The following is a 26,625-nucleotide window of genomic DNA, read 5'->3' as shown; positions in this document are numbered from 1 at the left end:
GTTTGTTTTCCCCTTGGGGGAAAAGATTTAAAAAAGAATAGAACATTTAATGTGCTCCTATTATATGACTGTTGCAGGGACCAGAATTTAATTTCTGTAGCTCTGCTACCTAGAGATGTTTACCTCCCATATTGTATGCCTTGGAGATGCAGAGTTGCAAACAGAAAATACTACAGATCTGACATGCATGTGTTTTTCTTGTTTGCAGATATCTCAGTAAGCTTGCTCTCCTTAGTTGTCACAGCCTGTGGTCTTGCTCTCTTTGGTGTGTCCCTGTTCGTGTCCTGGAAGCTTTGTTGGATCCCTTGGCGAGAGCGTGGCCTGCCATTTGGGAACAAAGACAACAAACAGGAATCCCTGAACTACACAGATACAGAGACCAATGACCATGAATACAGTGAAGATTTTCTGGGTCAGCCGACAACCTATCCAGAGTCCTCCATGAAGATCAGCCACACCTCCCCTGATATTCCGTTAGATGCTCAAACTGGAACGAAGGAGAACTGCATACACAATGCGCGAATGCATCGTCAGATCACTGAACCAACCTCTTCTGCTCGGTCAGTAACTCCAACTTATCTCTGGTGTCAACCAATACAGATACAGCCCAAATAGTACAGCTTGATTATCTACTACGCCACTCTATTACAAATGCATAATTTACTTGACACGTTCTTTTAAAAAATTACATAAAAGTTATTCAGGCACACAAACCTCTTAGATTAAAAGGATAGGATAACAATGGTATTCCAACTTTCTAACAACTACTAACTCATTTGTGCCTTTCCCCTCAGAAGTTGGAAAAGCATGAACACCCTAGATCTAGCTTGTAAAGAATATCCATTTGTACTTAGCAGTGATACTGAGCACTCAGTAATATCTCCTCAAAGACTTTTAAAATAGCTAAAGAAGAAAAGTAGGGCAACCTAATGAAACACTTTCAAGAGTTAGAAATAGAATTAAAAATCATAGGTTTTAGCCACAATAATGACTGTGGGGGGAAAAGTGACTGAACAAAAGTCAATAAAGGCTCCAGAGGAACTGGAGAACCAGCACAAGAAGGAACAGGAAAGAAGGAGGGTGAGGGTGTGTTATGCTTCACACAGTAAGAAAAAGGATCTGCGCATGAAGAGCCAGTGAGTAAATTCTTGAGTCAAAGCAGATGCACTTTAGCTGGAGAAGGTACAGCCCTAGCCCAATTTTTACTTACTAAGCCTCTTTTCTTGTCATCTGAGAGGGCAATTTTTGCCAAGACTCTTGCCTGCAGGCACACCTGAACATGGGTAACACGAAAGCAGCTAGCAGCCAGTTCAGGAATAGCCAGTAGTCAAAAACATGTCTCAGAATTTGAGAAGCTTTCAAAACAGCATGAATGTTATGCAGCAAAAGCTCCAGGTGCCCTTTCTCTTTAGATTAGTGCAAGAATGGCCTGGGCTCATTTTGCTGTAGAAATCCAAGGGGAGCTCAAAGCCACAATTATGAATACTCAAGCTCGACTCCTGCCACATGCAAGTTTGAATTCCAGCTCAAGACTTATATCCCAGAAGTACAGTAGTACAGGCTGGTGCTGCTCAGTTTTCAAAGCACTAGCAAATAAGCATGTTGTGAGATTCATTAAGAACAGAAAATTCATATCCAACATCTAACACCAAGAGCTCTTGTGTGTCTTTAGTATTACGAAATCATTGAGTCTGATGCAGGCTCTGTCTTCTACAACATGGTGGCAGTTCTCATACGTAATCAAATGACAAATGCACAGCATCACTACAACACAGTCATCTCACAAGAAACAGTGGAAATCCCAATCTGTAAAAGAACATGCCTCAGCATCGTCAGTGCATGGACCATGTCTTCACTCCTGTGACTCTCTGCAGTTCACTTTTCTGCCAGCTGTCCCCAGCCTGGCCCTCTCCAGCAGCAGTTATGCTGGCTCCCTGCCCACAAGAGCAGGACCTGCCCGGGTCCCACCCCAACCCTATTCTGTTTGCTGCTGATGAGTTTTGCTCGTTACCCCTCTCATTCATTACCCCATGCTGTTGCCCAGGTCTTCCCCGAAAGACTCTTCCACTGAGCAGGAGGGGCCTGTCTTCTTTGCACTGCACCCTTGGTTTGTTCACCTTCACCTCTGTGTCTGCTCCTTTCCTGTGTAACTGGGTGGCCACAGAGAGCAGGCACCTTCCCCTGCTCCAAGTCCTTGTTGACTTCAGCAAGGCAGAGCTGCCTCCCGTGTTCTTCTTTTTTATTCTTCCCTTGGATAGGCTGCACCTCCCACTGCTACAAGGAGCTTAAGGGTTGAGCAATATAGATCTTTTTTCTGTGACATGGTAATATTTTGTCATGGAAATGACTAACAGAGAACTATAAAATTATGTATTGGCTATACAACAAGAATGAAAAAAGGAGGGTAGTTTATGAGAAGCTGTTCCTTTTTAAAGCATGCATAAACACACATTTAAAGGGGAGGAATGAGCAATGGTACCAGAGTAACTACTGCTGATTACATTCAACATAAATAGCTTTGGACTAATCCTGTACTAGCATTTTCCATTTCCGTGCTCTTTTCACGTTCAGCCACCTCTCATGATACTCCAATACACTGAATGATTGCTGAATTCGAATAGGACAAAAAAAAAAAAAAGTAGAATCCAGCTCATAAGATTAGGATTTTACCTAATCCAACTTTCACATCCCACTACCCCTACAGGGATTGCAATTTGATTTCTCTTATCTCATGAAGTGGAAATTTCAATCACAATAACTGAGTGACTCCAGGTAATAAATCTCACTGGACTGAAGCTAAAACCAACTTTCTCTCCTTAGAGTAATGAAAATAAAGGAGCTTTTCAACCTAAGTACTGTGGAGCTCATTACATCAGTTACGAGTGGAAAAAAAAAAAAAACAGAACAAAACAAAACAATTGATGGTGTGGTCAACCAACCATCTCAGATGAGAACAGTTCACTTGAAAATGAGGTAGTAGCACAGATCAATGAGTAACTGAAATGGAGAGATGTCAAAAAGTATTCTCTGTGTCCATCCTCATCTTAACACCAGAAATCAGCAAGCTCAACAGGTATAATAAGCCAGATCCTGTTGCCATTTACATAATGTAACTCATTTCATAAGCATTGTGAATGTAAAGGAATCAGCTGAAAATGGTAACTGATAAGAACTGCTACAGTTCTTATCATATTACATTATACAATGTAATATAGCAGATTCTTTGGATTTGCAATGTCCATGAATTGAAATTTGTTACTTTCTTCAGCCAGCTTTGGAGAGTGCATACCACTAGCTTGAGACAATTATTAGTTATCATGCTTTATAACATTAGCAAGTACAAATCTGACCCTGTTGTACATTACAAAAACACATCAAATGAAAACAAGATCTTTGGTGTGTATGTACAGATTCTTATGGTCATCAACACAACCTATCATATAACCTTTTATTTTCATTTAAGGCATAATTCAATCCGGAGACAGCTCAACCTTTCCAACCCCGACTTCAACATCCAGCAGGTTCAGAAACAGGAGCAACTGACAGGAATTGGCCGCATTAAGCCAGAGCTATATAAACAAAGATCAGTGGACACAGATGATGGCCGGAGGAGTAATAGCAAGGCATGTGGAAAACTGAACTTTATTCTGAAATATGACTGTGATTTAGAGCAGCTGATAGTGAAGATACACAAGGCCATCAACCTGCCAGCAAAGGACTTCTCTGGAACTTCGGATCCATATGTGAAGATATATCTGCTTCCTGACAGGAAAACAAAACACCAGACTAAAGTGCATAGAAAAACCCTAAATCCAGTATTTGATGAAGTTTTTTTATTTACTGTCCCATACAATGATCTGAATGCACGGAAACTCCATTTCTCAGTGTATGACTTTGACAGATTCTCCAGGCATGACTTGATTGGCCAAGTGATAGTGGATAATTTTTTAGATTTGGCAGATTTTCCCAGGGAATGTAATATTTGGAAGGATATTGAATATGTCACCAATGTAAGTACTATCATTTTTCTTTTTGAAATGCTTTGTTTCTGATTTTATTTCCTTAATTATAACTATAATTCTCTCATATATTTCTGAAGGAAAATACTCTATTTTCTTTCTTTCTCAAAATTAGATCTTAATCCAAGGAAACTGACAGAATATTTCAGTCTTCATTTCTTGTCCTTTGTATTTATTAAAAAATGTCTTATGTAAGAGGTACTGGGTTTAATAATTCCGCCAATGATAGAAAAGCTACAGAACACCCTCCTCTAAGTCTCAATCTAAAAATTACTTAAGGAAATACTACTGCTCTTACTTTGCTTGTCTTTCTGTGTTTTCCATTATTTGCCACAAATTACATCATAATAGTGAGTCAGAACCACAGATTCAAGATTTCTTGTGTAATGTTCTTCAATCCTTTAAAAGATTACATTTTCCTAAAGTGAGATGATGCCACATTTATAATCCAGGCAAGCAGAGTTCAGAAAACATTTTCCAAACCAAAAATGTTATTGATCAGCCTAGAAAAACTTAAAATTATAACCACCACCTCAGCACATGTTCCATGAAAGAAACAAAACATACTGAATTGGTTTAAGACTTTGATTGGCATAGATTTGTTACATAGGGAAATAGGAAATTTATAAAATATTTCTATATTCTGTCCCAAAGTCTCTGGTATCAAGTTCAATGCAGGAATCCCATTAGGAACTATGCAGAAAACCACAAAAATTTATATTGGAAAAGAAAGACCTTTATTCTTTTCCCAAAGCATGAGCCTACCTACTTGTAATGCTATTAGAAATTAATCATGCACACCCTATGGAGAACAGATGTTCAATGAGAAAGATACACTATAGAAATCCACAAAGATGAAGCTCCAAGTGCCAATAGTCACTAAATATTTCATTTATTGCATCAAACCGTACTCAAATGGAGCATGCATTTTAGAGTCAAATAAACCCAACATTATTAACAGTACGACTGAAGTGTAAATTTGTTAGACCTCAATTCAGGAAAGCATTTAAGTATAGGCTTAGTTGAATGTAAGGAACTGTAAAAAAGTTAAGAATGTCCTGACACAATTAGTTTCCTCAAATGAGATCCTCACCTTATAATTTTTCTATTCTTGCTGTCATCCCTAGTTGTGATGAGCTTACTCTTGTCTCAGCTGTAAATTTTGCCTATTCAGGGCAGGCAGTACACTTGAGAACACCAGTAGATACTGCCCTAATGAACTGTGGTCCTAGAAGGGCATTGCATGATGCAGTGGGACACTCCTGTTAACCTGATGTTGAAAGTTACAGCTTGTACTGACCATGGGTATATATATTTTTTCTGTTTAGTTCAGAGCTGCCCTCACATAGTACAGTGTACTCAGAAGTTAGAAAAAAATCCCCAAGCCCACTAGACGTGGAATCAAAGTAAGTTTGACCTACAACAATTCTGTCATCCTCAATTGACACATTCTTCTTTCTTACCTTGAAATAAAGCTTTTCCCCAGTGTTCTAGCAGCAACACAAGGGTTGCCTGGCAATGAAATCATCTTCGAAGCACAGGTGTTCGTGAAACAAACGCCTTTGTGGAAGAAAGTAGGCAACTTGCATCAGAATTTTTATTATGCCTACGCCGTAAGCAGAACTCATCAAGTGTTTGGCAAAGTTTTATACCTTTCTGGTCTGGTAGCATGCCGAATTACAGACCAAATGGATTAAATCTGGTTTTTGTTGTTGTTTGGAATCCCTTTTTGCAATTTGATACTGTCCTTGTTTTAAGGGGATTTGCAGTCTTCTTCCTCAGCATCACACGTCTTTGGGTGGAATGTGCTGTGCACCCACCACACAAACCTCTTTTACATTAGGAGGGAACTTCAGCAGCAGCTTTAGCAGCTCCCTCGCTTGAGGGTAACAGGTAGGGGCATGGGCACAGTGCCAGGGAAGGATGAGCCTGACTCTTCTATGAAGAGTTACCTCTCTTCAATCACAAGTGGAAAGAAAGAATCTGTCAGAGCAAAATCACGGTCATTCCAAATGAAGCCTGGAAGGTGAAGGCACCAGCAGAGTGACTTTGGTCTGTAGTGTTCCTTTTTCTGTGCTTTAACTCCGTGCAAAAGATTGGCTCTGGAATTTTTTTAATCACTTCTCCCTCCAAATTTCCAAAGAAATTAGTTTGTGTTCAGATTTTCTGTAATTTCTGAAATTAAAGACTTCAGAACTGAAACGTGAGGCATTTATTAATTCCTACTACTACTGATTCCGGTGGGAAGCAGAAGCCCGTTTACCCAAAAGGAACACGGGACCCAAAATCTAGACTTGTCACTGGGTTTTCAGCTCACAGAGACCTTTTCAAAGCAAATGACTCACAGTAGGAGACACGATCCAATTTGGGCTAATCTGAGTTCCGAGATAACAGCATCAGATAAATGAAAGTATGGAGTACTCAGCTTACTCCTTAACATTTCCCAAATGTCAAAGCTTTGAACCAAGTCAAAACTATGAGAAACCCTCTAAGCGTTGCTTAAGAAACCAGGTTGCATCACGTTTTCTTCTCTGTAGCTCAGATATGTCCAGACTGACAGCAGAAGCTGAATTCTACTGGCTACTCAGTGAAGCCATTCAAAGAAATAGAGCTGTGGCTGTGATCCAAAGCCAGCCACGAGGCAGTGCTAAGGAATCTCTGAAAAAACATCTAGCAAAGCTTTGAAGAAAGTGGGGCAGGTGATGGCTGCAAACAGAAACTGCATTGGCTGTAGCAAGTTTTCAAGCATTTTAACTTTGAGCTGCTTGTTGTTCAAATAGTCGTAATTGCAAAACAGAGAAATGTTAGGTAAACTTCCTGAAGATAGGAAATATCACTACATGTAGATCAACAGAGAGTACAGCATCAGAGGGAGAAACCAAGGTGACGTACTAGGAGAAGAGAAGGTCTGCGCAACTACATACAAGTTTGTCATACTGCTGAAGAGTTCTTTCATTTTGATTCCTTGTGCTTCTTGGTACACCAAAGAACCAGAGATCCCAAAGCCCTTGTTTGCCATTATTCTCCATTTTATTATGCTCTCATCCAAGTTGACACAGTGACAAAAAAGAAGGCATCAAATTCTTTTCTTGCCCTCCCTAATGGTCTATTTCCAGGGAGCACTGCACAGCATACCTCCAAGAAGTCAGCTTTACTACAAATGATGCCATTAAACTGAGACATCTTGCCACATGCTTCCTTGTGTTTTCTAATAACCCTAGATGTCTTATTTATCCAAAACCAACAGTTTTGATCCATTGGACTATAACTACTGCCACCCCAGAGCCTGACGTTAGTTCATAACACGGGTGCGTGTCAGCATAGAAACGTTCCTTCGTGCTCAGAAACAATCTGCCTCCAAACACAAATCTCCAATGGCAAAGCGATTGTTCTAATCCCAGCGCCTCTGAGCAGAAAAGCTCTCTCCTGTAACACTGACACTTTTTCTAACCAGAAAGAAGCAGCAGTGGGCTGTTTAATGGAAGAAATAATTAAGCAGATCAACTTTAGATGAACACAAAGTGAACTAGATAAGCTTTTCACATAGCCACCAGACAAATGACGCTGTTTCTGGCTCAGGAAAGGAAAAAAAAAAAAGAAAAAAAGGAGATGCTCTTTAGAGAACATGAGGACTAACACGTGCTTGTGAGACAGAGCTCCCCCTTTCAGGGTGGCATCCCACTTGGGGGAGCGTTTAGTTTTTCTGTTAGGATGCAGATGCAAAATGAGCTAATATTATTCTGGTAGGATTACACTGTGGTTTTCTAAATTTAAAGGGAAGAATTATAAAGGCAGAGAAACTCACATGGACGGCCTCAGATGTATAGGTGTACGCTCTACAATATTTTAATACACTACTCACCTACTGTGTGAGTAGGTTCATTGAATTCTGCGGGATTACTCTTTTCAGTAAGGATTCAGCCCAGCACAGGAGGGGTTCCAATCCAGTTCCTAATTTGTAAGGGTGTAGACTGGAATATGACACAGTTAACATGCAGTAGCCTGGAGTTCTGGTGATTCAGAAGACACATTTAAGCAGAAATAATCCGAAAAAGAATTCTTAATTAGAAATTTATGTGGCTATCAGCAAATTGCTTTGAGATCCTTTGTCAACGAGAAGAGCTATATAAATGCAAATTTCTTTCATGGAATTCATTTTATTTATCCATTTTATTTAAAAAAATGAAACAGATTTTTATTGTGTTTTGGTACTAAATATGAAGGGCCGGATACATCTCTGTTGCAAGATTTTGAAACTAATAGAGTTACAACACAAATGAATCTGTCCCTGGATATCTATTATGCATTACTGAAAACAGAAAGTAATACAGTTTTAGCATAAGAAATATAGCTGTTGGGGTTTTTTGTTTGTTTGTTTTTAAATCTAATCCAAGCTCTGTGCCTTCCTCACACTTCCATAGCATCTATATTCCTGAATTACTTACAAGTGCAGTTCTGGTAATCTAAAAAGTTTTGTGTGTATTTTAAAGGCTGTTCACTTATATTAATTGGCTCAAATCTATCCAATATAGCCACCAAGACGTTTTCTATATAAGAATGTTTTGTTGTAAGACCTTTCTAGGTTGGAGGGCTCAGATGCTTTGCTGGAATGGAGGGAAATACTTCAGATAATATTTTAATTAAAAAAAATATATATATTTTCAAAATATATCAAATTTCATTTCAAAATACATCAAATTTCAAAATTTCATATTTCAAAAATATGGTGGTTGGAATATAAAAGTTTAGTGGCATAGGGAGAAATAATGTTCTTCAAAAATCTAGCAAAACAAGAAAATGTATCCAAACTGATTGCAACATGTTCCCTTTTGTAGTGGTTCTCAACTGTGGGCCAAAAAAGTGATCATTACTACTGCTTTTCTGCATTTATCTTACCCAGTTGGTAGCTTGTGTTACAAGTCGTCCACCTTAGCTGTAAGCAATTTCAAACATCTGAAGCAAGATGAGCCCAGCAAACAAGGACAAGAATATTCAAGGAAGACCCAAGAGGCAGCAAGGAACTAGGGAAACCTTCCCACTGCCTTGCTGTGATGGCCAGATCCTGCAGAGCCTTCTACTCAGGAATCTCTCTGCTAAGTTTCAAGCTATGAAATGTGGAACATCTTCTTAATTCTTGCTGCAAGTGATGCTACAACTGTGCTGTACTTTCAGAGAGACTCTCCAGAAATTCTAGACCCAATTTTAGGGCTTTTCTCGATTCAGTTCTAGAGATGATGCTAGACTGTATTCTAGAGGGGGTTGGGTTGTATGGATCTTGCAGTTGGCAATGACACAGTTGAAATGCCCTGGGTAGGGATTAAGGAAAAGCAAATGCATGAGTGAACAGTTGGCTGAGGGGTTGGGCTCAGAGGGTTTTAGTAAATGGGGTTACATCAGACTGGTCGTAGAACACTAATGGTGTTCCGCAGGGCTCCATTTAAGGGTCTGCAGAATTCAAGAAGCATTTGGACAATGCTCTCAGACATCTGGTTGAATTTTTAGGTAGACCTGTGTGGAGTCAGGAGTTGGACTCAATGATCCTTGTGGGTCCCTTCCAACTCAGGATACTCTGTGATTCTTTTAGGATAGGTTACAAAAACATTTGTAATGTATTGTTTGGTAGTCTCTCAAACATATTCATTGTTTGGAGTATGTTTTTTTCTTGTTGTTTTGTTGTAATGTTCATAGACTAATGGCATGTTTTGAAGAGAAAAAAGTTGTTAATATTTCTTTGATTGCCATCTTCAAACTCAAATGTGATCAAGTGAGAACATTTGGCTTTGGGGCAAAAGTCTTTGTCTTTTCCAGCCTTAATTATTCTATGAAAATAAAATCAACAACTACAAAGGACAGGTAGCTGTTAGTCCATTTCAGAAGAATGAGAACTTTCTCCTTCAGAAGATTCTCAGTAACCACTTCTACAACATTTTGTGGATCCAGAAAGAAAAATAATTGCTTGTTAAACGCCTGGCAGCTATGGGGCACAGAGAAGGATTTCTGTGAACTAGACATCTAGCTCTGGTTCATCATGGTTTGTCTGGATTCTCAAAATGTTTGGCCTTCATCTGTCTCTAAGCAGGTGATCTCTCTAGGAAAGAAGAATATTTAAAGGTGGCCCTCACTTAGAGCAGGGTAATAATGAAAGTAAGAACAAAGAATGGAAACTTTCATTCGTAACTGGGTCAGCATTTAAAGCAAAAGCAAAACAAACAGCAACCAAAAAAAGAAAAAAAAAGAATTCAAGTGGTATCTTAGTACACATGATAGTGTTTTGACAAGGAGAGAATTAAAAAGTGGGATGGTCATAAGCATTTGAAATTTTCCATTCTGGAAGTGCTGATTGTTCCCTGCTGCTATTCTCAAGTTTGCCCAAGAAAGATAGATTTGAGAATTTGTATTTTTAGGCATTTATGTTGTATAACTGAGATGTAATTGGAATCATAACATCACCAGAAGGAAGTTCCAAGTTCCCTGTTTCAGAGATGTTAATGCCAACCACAGTATGTGTGGAAGAGAGGCAAAGAGAGAGACTAAATGATTTCAGTCAGTTGCTTATGGAAAGCATAATAAAAGTAAAATTTTGAAGCTGGACCAAGTCTACCAGGTTTTCTGAAGTTCAAAACTCTGTTCTGTCCTCACACTGAGAAAAAAATTTCCCCAAAGGTTGCATCTCTCAGGACCACTCCTGCTAAGAGGCTGTGTATAATTTAATGTATGCCAAATACACATGCATACTGCTTACACCCCCAAAACTCAAGGAAAATAAATCTCTGTCTTTGAAAGAAGTAAATACTGTGGTAAACTCATGGGCAGCAAAACAGACACAGAGGACATGACTTGCTTGAGTCTGGGCACCTACTTAATAGCAGAAATGAGACTGGGTTCAGAATCTGCAGATTCCTGGCACCTATAGCACTGCTTATCTTCAGCAGTTTACACTCACTGCAGCTGGCAGTAAGTCAACTAAGTCCACCTACTCTGATTTTAAAAAATGTTTAGCTTGTCAAGATGTTTTAGCCAGTATTTCTAAAATTCCTTTTTTGGCAAATTGCTGGATTTTTAAAAAATAATGACATTGAGCAAGATCTCAGGAAAGCATTTAAAATGTTTACAGTGCTTTTTTGCAGTCAACAGTTTGAGAAGGAACAGAAACAAACCAAATCTCTGGCTCTAGGTATGAATTCAAACCCAAACTGTTAGTGTTGAAGTGCTATATCTACTTTTTTGGGACTGTAACAGTAAATGAGGAACACTAGATGACTTTTTTTTTTTTTTTTTGAAATACAGAAGACCTATCTAAGCATTAATCTGGCACTCCATTTGCAGAAAATCAGGTAGTCTTTGGCATCAGGAAAGCAATCAGTGCAGAGATGTACCCATTTCCTTGATATGCAAATACAAGTCTTCTTGGAAGAGAAGAGTCTGGGTTTGCAGACCCAAATGTCCTGGCCACACTAAAGCATGTCAGAAGCTTAAGGAGCAGCAACAGTTATTGCATGCCTAGGCAAATTAAGGCAGCAGACACAAGCAGTAAGATTCACCACACTTAAATTTTAGATGGATTAAAAGTAATCAATAAAAATACACAACCAAAACCAAAAGCACTCAGAAAACTACATACAGTAAGCTTATTTACCTTAAAGAGGCAAATTAGTGGATATTCATCTTCTCATAAAGCACAAAGGTCACTCTTTATCTCATATTTCCCCCCCCCCCTTTTTTTTTTCCTTTTTTTTTTTTGAATTTCTCACTACTGTGGATTACCACGGTAAGGATGAAAAAGAAATCAATTAGCTTTCAGCATCAGAGAACTGCTTTAGCCAGGGCTTTTCCTATGTTTTTGTTTGTTTATAATAACTGTATATTTAAATGGGTTCATTTTCATTATCAAAACTGGGTTTTTCCTTTTGTCTTTTTGTGTTTTCTTTTTTTTTTTGACTGATGATTTTGTTAATTACTTGTAGGAGCAGATTTCCTAGAAATAACAAAAGTTTAAGTGATTAGAAAACAGCACTCAGCATGGCTAAAGAAAGGACAGATCAAGTTATTTACAGTTGTATGAAGTAGAGAAAATACTGACATGTATTTTCAGAAAATTTAAAGCCAATGGATGCCTAATCCTGTTTGGAGCAACTAGTGAACTGTGAGAATTATAACCGAGAAAACTTGGGAATGGTCCAAAGTCTGAAAAAAAAGTCAAATGTTTTGAAGAGCAATGATCTGAGATGCAGATAGGCTGGTCGCAAGTCAGCAGTACAAGTACTGCAAGTGTGGCTCTCAATAATCAAGAATGGTGACAATCCAGTGTAAGTGATTTCCTAACAGTCTTTTAGCTCCACAGGCATGGCCAGAAACAGAATGAATCTTATAATAACACTGAAGCCTCAGTTAACGTCTACAGGGGCTTTTGGACTAGTTTAAGGCCAAGTTAATTCAGAGAAATGTGTATATGTGTATGCACCACATGAAGTTTACCGAACCTGGGAACACAGACATCAGGGTTTCTCTACCAAACAAACAAACAGTAGAAATAGGACCATTTCAGTGAAAGAATTCTGGAGAGAAAAAATAATTTTAAACTCAGTAATTTGAGAAGTCAAACTTCAGAATAAGATGTTTTGATTTTGCATTTGGAATGCCTTTCTATTATTCAATATATTCAAATATTCAATATATTCAAATATTTTGAAAGTTGAAATAGGAAAAAAAACTCTGCTTTTTTAAATCAAAGCAAAAATTTTCAAGTCAAGTTATATATTTCTGCTTCAAAATGGAAATAACTTGTATATATAACTGAGTTTCCATTTCCTATGAAATGGAAATCCTGGTTTCTGCACCAATTCTTCCCCAACCCCACAATGCTGCATATTCTCGAGTTCCTCTCTCCTCTTCTTCCTTTACATTACATGTACCTCCCGCGTCCCAGCTCCATGGCTGTGGTGTGAAGAACACTTTCCTCCATGTATTAGCCACATGCTAAAGAAGGTTAAACCCAATCCTAAATTCCTCTTTTTCTAGATTATTGCAAAAGTCTATAACCACCCATGTAGTATACATTCCCCTTTCTTCTCACCCTCCTCTGCCAATTCTTTCTATCCAGAAATCACTCTCTAAACAATACTCAGCCCTCGGTGAAGCAACTCACAATAACATACATCCTGCGTACAAAAGCAAAGGCAAAATGTGATCCTGGCCAGCCAAGCCAGCCTTTCAACTATACCATGCAATTTTGTTAGTGGAAACAGCAAACAAAAACAATGCTCTAGTATTTTACAGTTCATAGGCAGCATTTCTTCAAGATGAGCAAAGGGCATTCGCACAGCGGTAACTCTGAAACAGCTGTATTAACTGATCTTCGCTGCAACCAGCCTGCACATAATTTGAGATTAGATTGAAACCATGGCCATTTTTTCTACAGGGTTATATAACTTTCAGCTTAAATATGTATTTAGCCAGGCAGGGAAAAAAATCATTTCAAACACACATTTAATTATTAAACAGTTTGGGGAATGCTTGCTTTGTCTTTTTATTTATTTATTTGTTTGTTTGTTTGTTTGTTTGTTTTCTAGCAGAGGCCCTGGAGAGTATTTAAATAGCTTGTAAATTCATCAAAATTTCTGCAAAATCCCACTAAGTTTAGTTTCAATATTTGGAGCCAAATTTGAAAGCATTCTTCATTCTGATCAGCACACACTGTACTTACGTGAAAAGCCTCAAGCCATTTTTAGTCTTTAAACCCCACGAGATATTAGAACCATGAGGTATATTTCTCCACCAAAAAGTATGTTTTAGAGTTGTACACCTTTCCTCTGTGTACAGTCTGTTTCTCCAGTTCTTATGCAAAAAATTTTTTTTCATATATATGTCAGTCTGGTATTAAGTGATAGGTGGACATGTTGCGTAACCTAGGGATTATGTGCAGCTGTGCTCCAAACTCTTACCAAGACACACAGTATATTTGTGCAGGTTAGTGCAGAGGGGAATAACCCCTAGGAATAATCCCGGCTATTTGGGAAGCACCTCCGGCACTAAATTACAGAGTTGCTGAAATTAGGAGAAGGCTACACCATTTGCTAAATAATTGTGCAAGGGCTCTCTTCAGACCTCCCCACTGACTTTGTGGGGGGAAAATGTCAGAAACTGCAGTGAGGTTTGAGCTGACTGGTGGAGCAGGATATACTGCAGGAACACTCAACTGAAGTCTTTATCAGGAAACATGAAAAAAAAAAAAAAAAGAGTAGCCCTGTACTATTACTTAAATAGACAATGTTATTAATAACAAATGTAAGAGATATGGAGTGGCACCAGGAGAGGAACTAGCTACATATTAAGCCTGCATATTCCCAACCATGTGTTAAAGACTTTTGGTCAGGTACCACCCACCTATAGCTTTTCTAATCTAGGAGGCTTTTAGCAGCTGATCATGCAGTCTGAAAGAAATAAAAGATGAAACAATCAGATTGACGTAAATAAGAACAGAAACTTTAAAAGATACAATACATTTTGCTAAAATTTGCCTATATGTTCTGCAAGTATAATAGCAGCTGTCATTCCAGCCTGACTGTTGCTGCAAGGCCTCACAGATGTATGACAGCTTCTCCCTCTTCAACCCTGGCCCCTCAGAGCATGAGGGCTGCTTCTGAGGCTCTGTAGAGAACCTTGCTCAGATTACTACAAAGGTGCACAGCTACGCTCTTCAATTCTTTCACTTTGTTAGAACAGATGACTTGACAGCCAAACTACACAGGGAAAGAGGGACACAAAGGCATCCTTCTTTCAGTGAGATGTTTTTCTGGGAGCAGAGCTAAAGAAAAAAAGGCAAAACTGAGATACCTACATCCAAAAAAGCCTTTTTTTATCAAGATTTATCAGTCCCATGGCCACTAGCTTTTTACAGCAGAGATATTAACTCAATATTTTATTTAATTCTTCCTCATGCATATACATTTTTCTAAATAATCAGAAAGGAGCAATTTATAAAGCATAGCTTTTCCACTGGCAACATCATTTTGTGCTTGCCTGGATAGGATCAAATTGCCGACACTCAAACCTCAGAATCCTGCCCTGGTTCTCACAAACACTGAATGGCAATTTACAATGCCAACTCAAACACTAGAGGCAGGGATATATTAACTTCTGTAGTTAGACCTGCTGAAGACACTGGGACTTCTCACGTGGGTAAATGACGCATATCGTCGCTTGTAGTGTCTGCGCCTTCCCACGGCTCCCTGGCAGAGCATCAGAGTGAGTACTGCACATGGTGTAGTCTGGTGAAGCGGCAGGCTCAAATGAAGACACTATGGTAATAACGTTTGTGGTAAAATGACATTTGAGATTCATATAGCTACATTTTTCTGGCACTTTGTTGTCTTGATTAAACACCTTGTTCTCTTTACTCAAGAAAACAGTAGTCACAAGCTGCAGCTTACCTTAGCGAGTGTTTAATCATTTGCTACTGTCATCAGGCAGACTCCAAATGAAAGCTACATACGCCATCTGGAAGAAGATTTCTGACTAGTGATGGCATCTTGCTTGTGATGGTTAGGGAAGCAGAAAACAACTGACAGCTGGAGGTTTTCACAGTTGATTATATGAACTATTGGGATAAATTCCCCACTCAGATTCTTGGACCAAATCTGGCATCTCAAAAATAGCAGTTTATCACAACATCAGAAAACGTAACCCTGCCTGTCAGACAACCAATTGCTAGCAGCCACAGTAGAAGTGGCTGAAGCCCACTAGTCCTCCTACCTAACACTTCCTGTTCCATTTCCTGCAGAAAAATTCTTTAAAAAGGAGCAGTGGCTAGGCAAATAGCAATACACACAATATCTAATATTTTCTATTAATCTAAAAAGTGCTACCCAAACACTATAAAAGTTAATGCAGAAGAGTGAAAAAAATGATTTCCACACTAATTTGTACATTTATTTTCAGAATTCATAGGGTTCTTTATATGTTTTATTTTAAAAGCATGCTGGGGTTTTATAAATATATTTAAAAGCCAGCTGTGGTTTAATCAACCATTTGATCTACATTACGATAACTCTTCTGAACAACCCCAACAATAAAATAAATATGTATGTGGTATAGGGGAAGAAAGTCTGTACAAGAAGGATAGGAAGAAAACAGCTGGCACTGGTTTCAAGCCCCCTAGAGATTTTTTACGAGCATCAGGAAGAAAAGAATCACTTTAAAATAATGAAAACCTTTCAATGTCTGTACTCCACTGAGCACAGAATCTTACAGTAAATGATAATCTAACAATAAACTTCAGTCTCTGTTGGGACTGCAACATTCTGTGTGGGTAAAAATGAGTGGTATCCAGCATGACATCTTGACTCTACTGAAGTCAGGGAAAAAATTACCACTAGAGCTCAGATTTCATGCATACCCTTCTTGCTACAGTTTGGAAACAGTACCTCGTAAACCATATAAAAAGCTACATGGAATGATGTAAATAAATCACCTGAGGTGTACCTCAAAAAATTCACAGAACATCAGAACAAGCAAGTTACCATCCTTTTATTCCTCTCTGTAAAACAAAAACATGACCATGTCCTGCTCAACAAAGATTTAAATCTCTACCTTCTCCTCCCCCCACATTAGATGGCTAAAATATGAGTGAGTCACCTGTCAAACCTGTTCCTGGAAGAAGCAGACAGAAATCCCTATATCAGAAATAACCTGAGTCCTATATCCACATCATCAACTTTGACTGGCTGGCAGCAGCCCTAATAGAATGAAAACAGAACAGATTATTGTTCTTCAAGGTCTCTGCGGTGAGCACCCTGAGCCATTCTTTTCAGTAGCTCAGCCATGTTTCTCATTTACTTCTTTTCCAAATTCTACAGTTTACTCGTTATGAGCAGTCTTAGGAAAGTCGTGGGATACACTTCACTTATCACAAAGCTTTTATTATAAAACACATAAATAGTATGTATTATATATTATATAAATATTATATATTATAAAACATATAAAAAGCATCTCTTGTGATTTCTATAGCCATAATATATATTTTGGTGGGGAAAACAAAACAAAAAAGTGTGCTTGTTTTAAAAATAGGCAAGTAGATTTAGCAATAGATGCTCACTCTCCTTCCCTCCATCCAGACATTCTCTTGTTCTCACAAATCATTTATTTCAGGAAACTTTTCAGTGCTAAAGCAACACACACAAAAACTGACATTATCGTTCTTTTCAGACAGTCTTGCTCCAAAAGTTATGAGTCACAGTGCTCAGAGATAAATACAGTAAATTATTTCAAAATCATACGTCCAAAAAATTGAAGTCAGGCCCTTTTAAAGTGTCAAATTGAGTACACAAAATCATTGTTCATTCTCAAATGAACAGTTCTAAAGTGAACTCATCACTTTGGACAAGGCAACTCACAACCTTTTCTTCATTTCTAAAATATTATATTGTTTAAATTACACACAACTAAAAGAAAAATTTGAGAAGGCATTAAAGCGACTCCACGATACTAAGTCAGTCTCAGATCTTCTAAAAATGCAACCTTCTTCCTACCCACATGGTAGTATGTACATAATAACACCAGTTATTCTGAGTATAAACATAACCATGCAGAAGCATGGGCAACTCACCCTGACCCATGTCACGCAAATGCATGTGATGCCATCAGGAAGGGAGTAAAACTAGCCATAGCAAAAAAAATCCTTTTCTTCTCTAGATGATATCGTACATGTAGTGCATGCAAAGTAAAACAAGTAAAAAGAAAAGTCTCTAAGAGAAGGAAGTTCTGTTGACTCACTTTTATGGACTTACAGTACTAAAGCACTTGTATCTATACTTAGTGCTCTCTTTTTATCATGCATCTTATACTACTCTCCGTGCATGCTCACTAAAGTGGTCCTAAAATTGCCAGCAGTACTTGTCTAAATATAATAGGGAGGCATGAGCACATCTGATAGAGAAGTACTACTACATAAAAAGAACTGTTATCACACTACACAATCACATTTTCACCTGCTCATGCCGTAGGCACCTGAATGATACACTTGAATTCAGAATCTACATTTTCTAAAATAGATTTCTGTCTTCTTTTCCTTCCCTTTCATTTAGCTTCCTCACAGTCTTTGGTTTTAATTTAAAGCTGTTTTTCTGTACAGCTCCTAAGTAGATGTAGTGCTACATTGGTAAACTCCTTAACAGCTCCAAGGTTAAAATATTCTACTCATTTGCAAGGTAAGTGAATGATACACAGCAACAGTATAAAATCTCCTTCCCCACATCTGAGTAGCTTAGTGTCAGAATGGCAATAGTGCAGAATAATCTCAGAAGAAAAGAGGGTCACTTTATTTGCACGACCCTTTGAGCAGCATCAGCAGCTACAATTGAGAAACAGAGAAATGTTTCTGGCATTGCCTAAGAGAACTGGTAAAAGCAACCCCTACTTGCTTGATCACCACAGATTCCATGGCATTATTTCAGGTCAGTCAGGGAGGTTTGCCCTGAGAGGGTTATATACCAACAGCATATTGGCACATCATGCAGTTGGCAGATTTTACACAGCAGTCTGTTGTGAAACTGGCAGTATTATCTCTGGGAGGAAAAAGAACAGCCTCCCTTAGAATCATAGAAAGATTTGGGTTGGAAGGGACTTTCAAGATCACCTAATTCCAACCCAACTGCCATGGGCAGGGACACCTCCCACTAGACCAGGTTGCTCAAAGCTCCATCAAACCTTTATCTCCCATGGTTCCCTCTCACCCTGAAAAAAAAAAAAAAGAAAGAAAAAAAAAGCCAAAAATTTGACTTCTCTCCTGATTCAAATGGGAATTCTTCTTGTAGCACAGTTTGATAAATCAAGGATGGAAGCAGTTTTCCACACTTCTGAAATGATACTGTCATTATCATTGATTTTATTGTCCTTCCTTCCTCCATTATTTTAATTTCTTTTGTATTTCAAAATCAGAGAGATTCTAAAGCATAAAATGAGACAATTTTGCAGTATTGAAAACTTAGGTGTTTTGTCTATTTTGACATATTTAATAAATGTGCTTTGTACAATTAACTTTAGCATCCATAATTACATTCTTTTCCCATGTAACGTGCAATTACAATGAATGGTCATGCAAGGACAACTAAAGCAGTGTGACTGCACACCTTTTCACCCAATCCATTAACAGAGAATTGCTAGTAGTGAAGTAGTCTCTTTACCTTGGCTGCTTCACTTTGAAATTTGCAGTGATTTTCTTTTCTTCATGACCCATTTAAATAAATTACTAAGAAGTAAATGAAACTTCTATTGAAATTGCTTTACTATTGTTAAAAGTGGGTAATTTTACAGAGAAGTGTTACTAGTAAAATGCATGTTAAATTTAGTTGTGCATTCAGTTTAATGGCAGGTTATGTGGAATGCTCTCAGATGTGTTTTTAAGCCATAAAGATCCCTTTTCATCATTTTTCTCTTCCATATATTTTTGGGGATGGTGCATTACAGGTGACAGATTAACAGATTACAAGCCAATATTTTGTGTTTAGTTACACTAACAGTAACCAGAGAACTTTCAGAGGTAACAAGATTTAAACATAAGGGAGTTCTAGAAAAACTTTAAAACAAACAAAAAAAAACAGAGTAGTTCTCAAACTGGGGGGGGGGAACTATAACACAACAACAGAATTGTCATCTCTAGAGGATCAAATCCCTTGAAGAAATTTCAGTGGAGAGATACTTTATGACTGGTTTTAAAATTACAAGGAAAACCATGAGAGGTGCCTATTTGAAAGAATAAATATATTTCACTGAAGTGACAATGAAGAAAATGTCTCTGCAACTCCTAGAAAAAAAATGAGAAATATTCATAAAATTACACATCTTTCTCCACCTATCAAATGGCCACTAAGCTTAAAGGGAGAGAGAGAAAATTTTGAAAATTCTGCCTTAGGTATACCTTATTAACTGAGGTATTACTTCTTGTATCACTTTTTAAGGAAACCAAAAAGGATGAGAAAGAGAAATAGAAAGGCGCGTCGGGGATGTCACTGAATTTGGATTTGATTTCCAGATATCACAAGAACTTTTAAAATGATTAGATGAAGTTTGGATTAATGGCAGTACACTAATTAGTAGTTATCGTAGTCTGCAAAAGGAGTCCATTATACTCCAGTAGTCAAAATCTAGGGGTACAGTGCTTCTTCACCATCTGTTTACAATTAACAATGAACACATGCTGTTCTAGCTTCTGCATTCATTCCATGAGAGCCTTGAGCAGAATAACTGCCTCCTGGCCTTCCAGGGCACATACCCAGAAAAGTGTACAGCCGACTCTCATATCTGCTCTACTGAAATTAGATAGATTCACACAGCAAATGCCTAAAACCCAACAAGAAAGATATGATAAAAAAAAAAAATTCTCAGAGAAAAGCTTTGCAATAGCAGGAATTACATGCTACTGTGACATAAAGGTTGATATTTGCTTTCTAGTTTTCAAGTACATTATATATTTTTTGAACGTTCTCTTTTTTCATATTAACTTGTTCAAAACTAAAATGACTTGTACAGACTTAGAATAAAGATAGATTCAGATTTATAAAAATGACCCTTCTTTATCACCTATTTTGAATACAATCTGTCCTAAGCCCGAGTAGAAAGGAAGTCATCAGAGAGCACCCAATGTAATCATAATGGATCCATCCATAAAACACCATAGGTGCTTATACAGACTGAAAAGGAGGTTTTTTCCCCTGATACTGTGACTTTCTTTTTTCAACACTACCCACATACTTGTTTCTCTCCTCCTCAGGGTGATGTGATTAGAATTCATGATATAAGAGACGGCTGCTTTACACAACAGAAGATGCCAGCACTGAGAATGACATTCAGTGCTAAGGAATAGTGAGGAACTGCGAGTAGGGCCTATAGCTTTAATTTCATCTCACGTTAGCAGCATGTCCATATCAGCTCTTTTCTGCCGAACGGCTGCTCTGTGAGACTTAATTAAGACAGCGTCAGGGCACGATTAGGGCCTGCAGCTCCCTGGGGCTGGGCTGCTAGGAGCCGTGTTGGAGCCTGGCACTGTGGGACAGGCCAGGAGCTGGGGGAGCCCTGGGGACGGCCAAGGCCAGGGCCTGTAGGAGGGCATCCCTCTGGTGGGCCTGGCTTGGTGGAGCACACGGGTGGATGGGAGCTGGACACCATCCTACAGTGTAGCTGGGCCCAAGTGGAGTCCTGGGCCACGGCCTGGGGCAGGAGGGCAGCTGCAGCCAGCAAGGCCCAATAGTGCCCTCATATCCCTGCTACACTGCATGCTTTCAGTGCCTGTACACGAACGGGTAACTGAGTGGGGCTAGAAGCTAGAGAGTCTTTTGGTATTTCAGTGGAGCTATAAGTCCATGTGAAGCCATTGTAACTCAAGATAAAATGAAAGGCTATCACATTAATCTGCATACAAATTTAGTTTAAATTGACATTTTCATTTTAACACATTAAGAAAGAGTGTTAATGGGCAAGACATTCTGGATTAAAATATTTTTTTTAGTTAACTTCTTTTCAAAACCAGTTTCCTCCCTTGCAATTTTTCTTAGAGGTATTTGAAATTTTCATTATTAGTGGGATATTGAGATAATTAAACATTACTTTTAATTTATGTCAGAACGGAAGCAAGAGGTAACTGTTGAGTAATCCATGGCAGAAGTAATTTTGTGTGGTAGAATGGATTTGCCGCTTCATCTTCTTCAAGCTCATGCCTGCCTAGAGATATTGAACACTCAACATGTAATTTAGCCTTCCCCTTCTTACAACAGGCCAGGATTTAGCCTTGAAACCCTGAGGGTTTATTTTCACATCTCCTTCTGTCTGTGCAATCTTCGTCAAGGGTTTTTACATCAGTAAGGTTGGCCCACCCAGATTACCTTGTATTGTGAAATAGTTGGTGCTACAATGGCAGTAACCTGTTTTATTATGGTGTTTTTGTTTGTTTGTTTGTTTATTTTTTTTGGATCTCAGTATTTCACATAAAATTGAGGTCTAATCCCAGTCAGTTACAGTCTACTGAAAAAATACAGGTATTGACATGACTTATACTGACAGATGTTCATTAAAAGCTTTGGTCCTCACTTTGGGAAACTACTGTCCATTCTTTCAGATTGCACGGTTGGATTGTTTTGTGAAACTGCCCTCTGTGAGGCATCTCCTGTCTGTCTCACCTACCTGTCCTTCCATTTTTTACAATTGTCACCTAACATTAAAACTCTTCTGCTTCCCAATTGAAGTTCTCCCCCTAGATTTTCTTTCAAGATAGTTCTCCAAACACCCATTCCTGTAAAGAACAATTTGCATTTCATTGCTGTTCCCAAGCTTGTCAACATTTCTAAAGCATTACTGCCTTCTCTCCAGAGTCAACTCTGTACTGAAGTATTCTAGCAGTGTGAAATCATCAAACCCACCCTCAAGAGGCTTCCATTTCAAAAGACTTTTGAAGTATAATACCTAAGGCAGCAACCTATAAACAGTGACAATGTGGAATATAATGAAGTGGAATGTACTGAAAGAAATAGAGGAGCAAATCTGTCCACAGCACTTCAGTTGTAAAGTCACATCTTACAGGTTATGACATTTTCATCTTTAAATATTAGATTAGAAAGATGCAATGATCTTCTTCAGCTCTCAAGTGTTCCCTATCCTTCCCCACACACAGACACATCCCCCCTCCCCATAACAATCAAAATGATAAAAGATACACTGCAATTTCTGGAAGAGTCAAGGCTGAGGAAGGGTAGGCAGACTTTATGTATTATTAAATCCATACAGTACTTCATATTTTGTAGAAAGCAGTAAGTCACAGAAGAGATGCATAAAGCAATAGCAACTCAAGAAAACAAAATACTTTTCAGAGGAACAGCTTAATTTGCAAGGAGAAACTTAAACTTTGATCAGCTACATCTTTCTTTGACCAACAATGCCATCTAGGCAACCCTTCAGAAACAACTCTGTGTATACCCTCTTAACTCACAAGGAATTTAAAAATTACTTGCATTAACTTTGTAGAGAAGTTTCATTTTTAGAATTCTTTATTTCTGTTTTCCCTTTGAAATCAACTTCTGACACGGCCACACACACATGAACAGGACAAGTATGTCCACTTCTCCAACCATGTCTCTACTAATTTTCATTAGCTCAATTCAGGCCATCTCCCCAGTTCATCAGTTTAGTTTGGAACAAATTAAGACATTATCTCTATCTCAATAGCTACAGGATAATTCATTAGATTCACTCCTAGGCCCAGATGCAGCACTTTAGTCTTTGGGCTACTGAATTAGAAATGTATGTAAAGGATTCAAAGCCAGTAAAATCTATAGGACTTAAGCGTAAATTTTAAAATAACAATGTGTATGAAGTTTGTCTTTACTGAATAGAGGCTTTTAAAAGTAAATATCTTATTAAAGAATAATTTACCAATAGTCTGAAATGACTAAGAAAGAATAAATACATTCTGTAAATGCATTCAGATAACTGAAGACAATATGCAGCTGATTGGAAAGGCAATTTCAGTTAATTGTTGCCATCTAATCATAGGATATAAATGATGACAATGGAGACATTGGGCCTTTAGAGAGATAAGTACATTGACTGCCTACAGGAGAAGGCCTCTGTCCTTGACTTCCTAAGGACACTGTGGCAAGACCAAGTTACGAGTTATGTCCTCAGAGACATTAACCGGATTTATTCTGAACCATTAGCCTTTTTTAATTCAGATCCGTCAACTCCATTTACCCACACTGTAGGATATTTTGACTGATTGACACAACACAAAGTTGTGTCTGGAGGATCCTCCTTATGTGGACTGTAGCAATCTGCCTTAAAGGAAAGTAGTCATGACACAAGGATGATGGAAACAGAAGAAGAAAAAGACGAAATTCCATGCAAAAAGATCTCCAGTCCATGAAGTGGAGACACAGAATTACTGACACCATAGTATAACTTTATCCTGTTTTATGTGTGAAATGGAAAAGACCCTATGACCCTAATCCAATGTACAGTTTTGAACAATATGCAGAAGAGGAGCAAACCATAAAAGAATTATGAAAAAGAACATTGTTATTGATGGGTGGGGGGTGGGGAAGGGTGGAGCTCTTCTTAAATCTGAAAAAAAAAAAGTAATGAAATATATGCTATTTGCTTGTTGCTTTACTTTTGATACTGTCTTTATATAGAAGTTGCCAAGATGCTAGGCAAAACTATGAATAAGTTAAAGCAGGAATATCTGCACCCTGAGCTGAAAATTGTAGTGGCTCTCTACCAGCTATTCTGCAGAAAGGATTCCTTGTTCTTTCAGTCCCTAAGAAGTACAGCACAAAGTTGTGGCATTCAGAATTGGTCTCTCAGCCAAGGCATCTGACTAGACGATGCTCCAGAATATCTAAGAGAAAAGGTAGTAGAAGCTCTTTTATGGCATCACTTTATCGTTAGTAATATAAATCCTAACAGAGAAAAAAATCGAGCTACATACTTCATAGAATCATTGAACAGCCTGGGTTGGAAAGGACCTTACAGATCATCTGGTTCCAACCCCCTGCAATGGGCAGGGATGCCCAGGGCCATAGACCAGGTTGCCCAGGGCTTCATCCAACCTGGCCTTGAACACCTCCAGGGATGGGGTATCCACAACTTCTCTGGGCAACCTGTTCCAGGGCCTCACCACCTTCATAGGAAAGAATTTCCTCCTAAGAATTTCTTGATTAAGAAGCAAAGTTAAAGCTGAATTTAACTGTCAGAGGAAGAGTTTTAAAAGAACACAAAATATTCTTTTGGTTGGTTAGCTGGCCTAAGTGCTTTCTTTCCTCCTTATAAGGTGGTTGTTGTTGTTTTACTTACATTCTTAAGCTCGTGATACTTTCCATTGTATTAGTTATGCAAGAATCACACAGGTTCAGCATTTTTATGAATAGTGCATAGTATCAATAGTGCATAGTAACAAATGCTGTGACACAGACAATCTCATGGAGAGAATACTAGGAACTAAAAGGTGCCCTTTCTTATTTTGCCTTTTTATTCATCCCCTCAGACTAGCTTCTATGCACACTTTGTACAGTTGCATATACATGCAAGTGGATAACCAACCTGTGACTTGACATGAACATTATATTATGTAGCCAAAGCAGTATAAAATCCAGAGTGAATTACATTCAAACATTTTCGCTTTCTTATAGATTCCTTCACTGCTGTGGAATCAAGTTTCAGAATTGTTTTTTGATATTTTTCTCTAGAAAGTGAAATCAGGTTCATTTTTGCCTACATAGTTCTCAAAACTTTTTTACTTAATTGCATTCATTTTTTTTCTAAGAAAAGCCTGAATAAAAGAAAGACAATGAAATGTAAAAAATGTAATCACACTGAAAAAATAATAGAATTTGCAAATTAACTTGAAACATCAAATATAGTCTGACATTGATGTATTGAAAGAATAATTGTGTAAGATAGACCATTCCCATTTTCCTCAAACTTTACTTAATCATATATCTGTATATATAATTTGATTGAGCCATTAATAAATGCCCGCTTGACTAGAGTTCATTTCTTTGATTTAAGATGTCATGAAAATAGAGTTTTCCAGTTATATCTGTTCTAGTCATCTTAAAATGTGAATCCTTGTGTAATGAGAAGGCAGCTGGCACTCTTCTATTCATGTGCAAATCCAATTAATATCAAACATTTCTAAAGAGTTTTTCCTCAACACACGTTTCTCATACATATAACTCAAAATAATTCTATGAAGAAATAATTGAAAATTTAGAGCTAACTTCATAAGTTCCTCATGTTTGACACCTTACATAACTTACAATCATTCCTAAACAAATTAGAGTCTCAAGTGTTTTCTAGTGTGGTTTTTGCATAAAACTTGTGTCATGGACACGTGCCTGAACTGAATGAATATTTTATATCACTCAAATCTGAACCCAGACTTCTCAACACAGATGATAGATTTAATAAATTTATATCCCAAAAAGCAGATAGCTCTTCTTAAAGTATTTTTTAATTCATTTGACATAACACATATGCCTAGTATATTTAAATTGTCCTTGTCTTAGCAGGGTAAACCACCTCTAAAGTGAATCCATGCAAAATTCAAACCCCCACATTACTAAAGATTAGAATAATGTACAGAAAATTTTGCCTTGTAGTATAGAAGCACAATTCCAGTAAAAATTATGAAATAACAATGAAGGTGGTTTTTTTTGTTTGTTTGTTTAAATTTAGGCTAATTTTTTTTGCTAGCAGGAAGAAAAAAATAAACAGAGAATTTAATTATAGTGGTAATAAATCCTGTGTTTTAGAAGTTCAAACTGATATCATCTCATTTCACAAAACCTCCAGTGTTTTTTTCCTCATTTCCAGTGACCTGTATAACTGCTAAAGGAGGTAGTATGGGAGCTTACCATTGTCTGAGTTGTACAGCTGACAGAGCAATAAAAATCTAAAATCTCTAAAATAGCTAGCGTCTTGAAAAACTATTTTAACAGTTAGCAACTTTAAAAGAAAAAAGCAAGGGCATAACTGCCTGCAAGTGCTCCCCTTAATGGTTAAGTTGATGAGATGCATAAAACTACATCTTAGCACATCATAATCCCTAATTAGCATTATT

The 26,625-nt window shown here is 37.9% G+C and overlaps 1 protein-coding gene and 1 long non-coding RNA gene across 8 annotated transcripts in view; one reads left to right on the top strand and one right to left on the bottom strand.

Moving 5' to 3' along the window:
• LOC106033922 (uncharacterized) overlaps nt 1-26,625 on the bottom strand; it is a 291,778-nt gene that overhangs the window by 178,843 nt on the left and 86,310 nt on the right. The window lies entirely within an intron of this gene.
• Nucleotides 1-26,625, top strand: part of SYT9 (synaptotagmin 9) — a 70,100-nt gene that overhangs the window by 31,753 nt on the left and 11,722 nt on the right. For all 5 annotated transcript variants that reach the window (XR_010831799.1, XR_010831798.1, XM_066997915.1 and 2 more), the window contains exons 2-3: nt 209-560; nt 3,464-4,010. Coding sequence is in view for 3 of the 5 variants with exons in the window: in XM_066997915.1 (XP_066854016.1) it covers nt 209-560; nt 3,464-4,010 (899 nt within the window). In the remaining 2 variants the exon portion in view is untranslated. The remainder of the gene's footprint in view (nt 1-208; nt 561-3,463; nt 4,011-26,625) is intronic.

The sequence above is a fragment of the Anser cygnoides genome, chromosome 5 (genome assembly GCF_040182565.1).
Source record: "Anser cygnoides isolate HZ-2024a breed goose chromosome 5, Taihu_goose_T2T_genome, whole genome shotgun sequence".
In the NCBI taxonomy this organism is placed as follows: domain Eukaryota; kingdom Metazoa; phylum Chordata; class Aves; order Anseriformes; family Anatidae; genus Anser; species Anser cygnoides.
The sequence above is the reverse complement of the archived record's forward strand: the minus strand, read 5'-3'. Positions and strand labels throughout refer to the sequence as shown.